Below are 830 nucleotides of genomic sequence, written 5' to 3'. Positions count from 1 at the left end.
CTACTACTACTGCTGCTGCTGCTGCTGCTGCTGCTGCTGCTGCTGCTGCTGCTGCTGCTGCTGCTGATGCCGATGCTGCTAGTATTGTTGGTTATATTATTATTGTCATTATTCTCGTTTTTGATACTCATTTCCATCACCCTGTTGATTACTACGTTGTAAGTATTCATTTAAAATAAAAGCAGTTAATCAAATGGAATGTCTGTACCATCTTCCGACGTCTTCGTTCCATGCTCGTTCCATCTTCTCCTGCCATCTTTCATATGTTCCATCTTTTAACTGTATCCATCTTTGAACCCGAACATATCAATATCATGATGTCGGAATGTTGCGGAATTGACAAAAAGTGGCCAAACAATGTATCTTGGTTTGCGTTGGCAGACACCCTGATGAAGTGGGCTGGGATTCAATTCAGTTGTTAGGTGCGGCAATAGAAAAGCACATTGCATCATCGATCTAATACACGTTCACTTATATCATAGACACTCTAAACGTTGTTCGTTTTCTTTTCCAGACCTACTTCTTTACGGATAAAGACGACCCAGAGTTCATAAAATTGACAGGTGATTGTTTCGCTATTGCAACATCTAAGTCCGGTGCCCGCGTCTTTGGTTTTATACCGAACACATCTGCTATTTTTTTATGAAACCATTACAATTAGGTTATGATATATAATTATAAGCTCTATCGCGTAGTCTTGTGTGTAGTTCTGGTCAGCAGATCTATTGAGTTAAAGTATGCTATTATATCGATTACACCTTCTTCCACTGTTGTACCTCCTCCCTCCTTCTCCACTTCCTCAATCCTCTTGTACCTCATTGCTCGACCTT

The 830-nt window shown here is 40.6% G+C and overlaps 1 protein-coding gene across 1 annotated transcript in view; it reads left to right on the top strand.

The window, feature by feature from the left end:
* Positions 1-611, top strand: part of LOC106819481 (beta-1,3-N-acetylglucosaminyltransferase lunatic fringe-like) — a gene marked incomplete at its 3' end in the record, with an annotated part of 8132 nt that extends 7521 nt beyond the window's left edge. The window contains exon 2 of the mRNA XM_014824104.1: positions 515-611. Within this exon, the coding sequence (XP_014679590.1) occupies positions 515-611 (97 nt within the window). The remainder of the gene's footprint in view (positions 1-514) is intronic.
* Positions 612-830: the final 219 nt, after the last annotated feature.

Source organism: Priapulus caudatus, unplaced genomic scaffold, assembly GCF_000485595.1.
Source record: "Priapulus caudatus unplaced genomic scaffold, Priapulus_caudatus-5.0.1 Scaffold3517, whole genome shotgun sequence".
Classification (NCBI taxonomy): domain Eukaryota; kingdom Metazoa; phylum Priapulida; class Priapulimorpha; order Priapulimorphida; family Priapulidae; genus Priapulus; species Priapulus caudatus.
The sequence above is the reverse complement of the archived record's forward strand: the minus strand, read 5'-3'. Positions and strand labels throughout refer to the sequence as shown.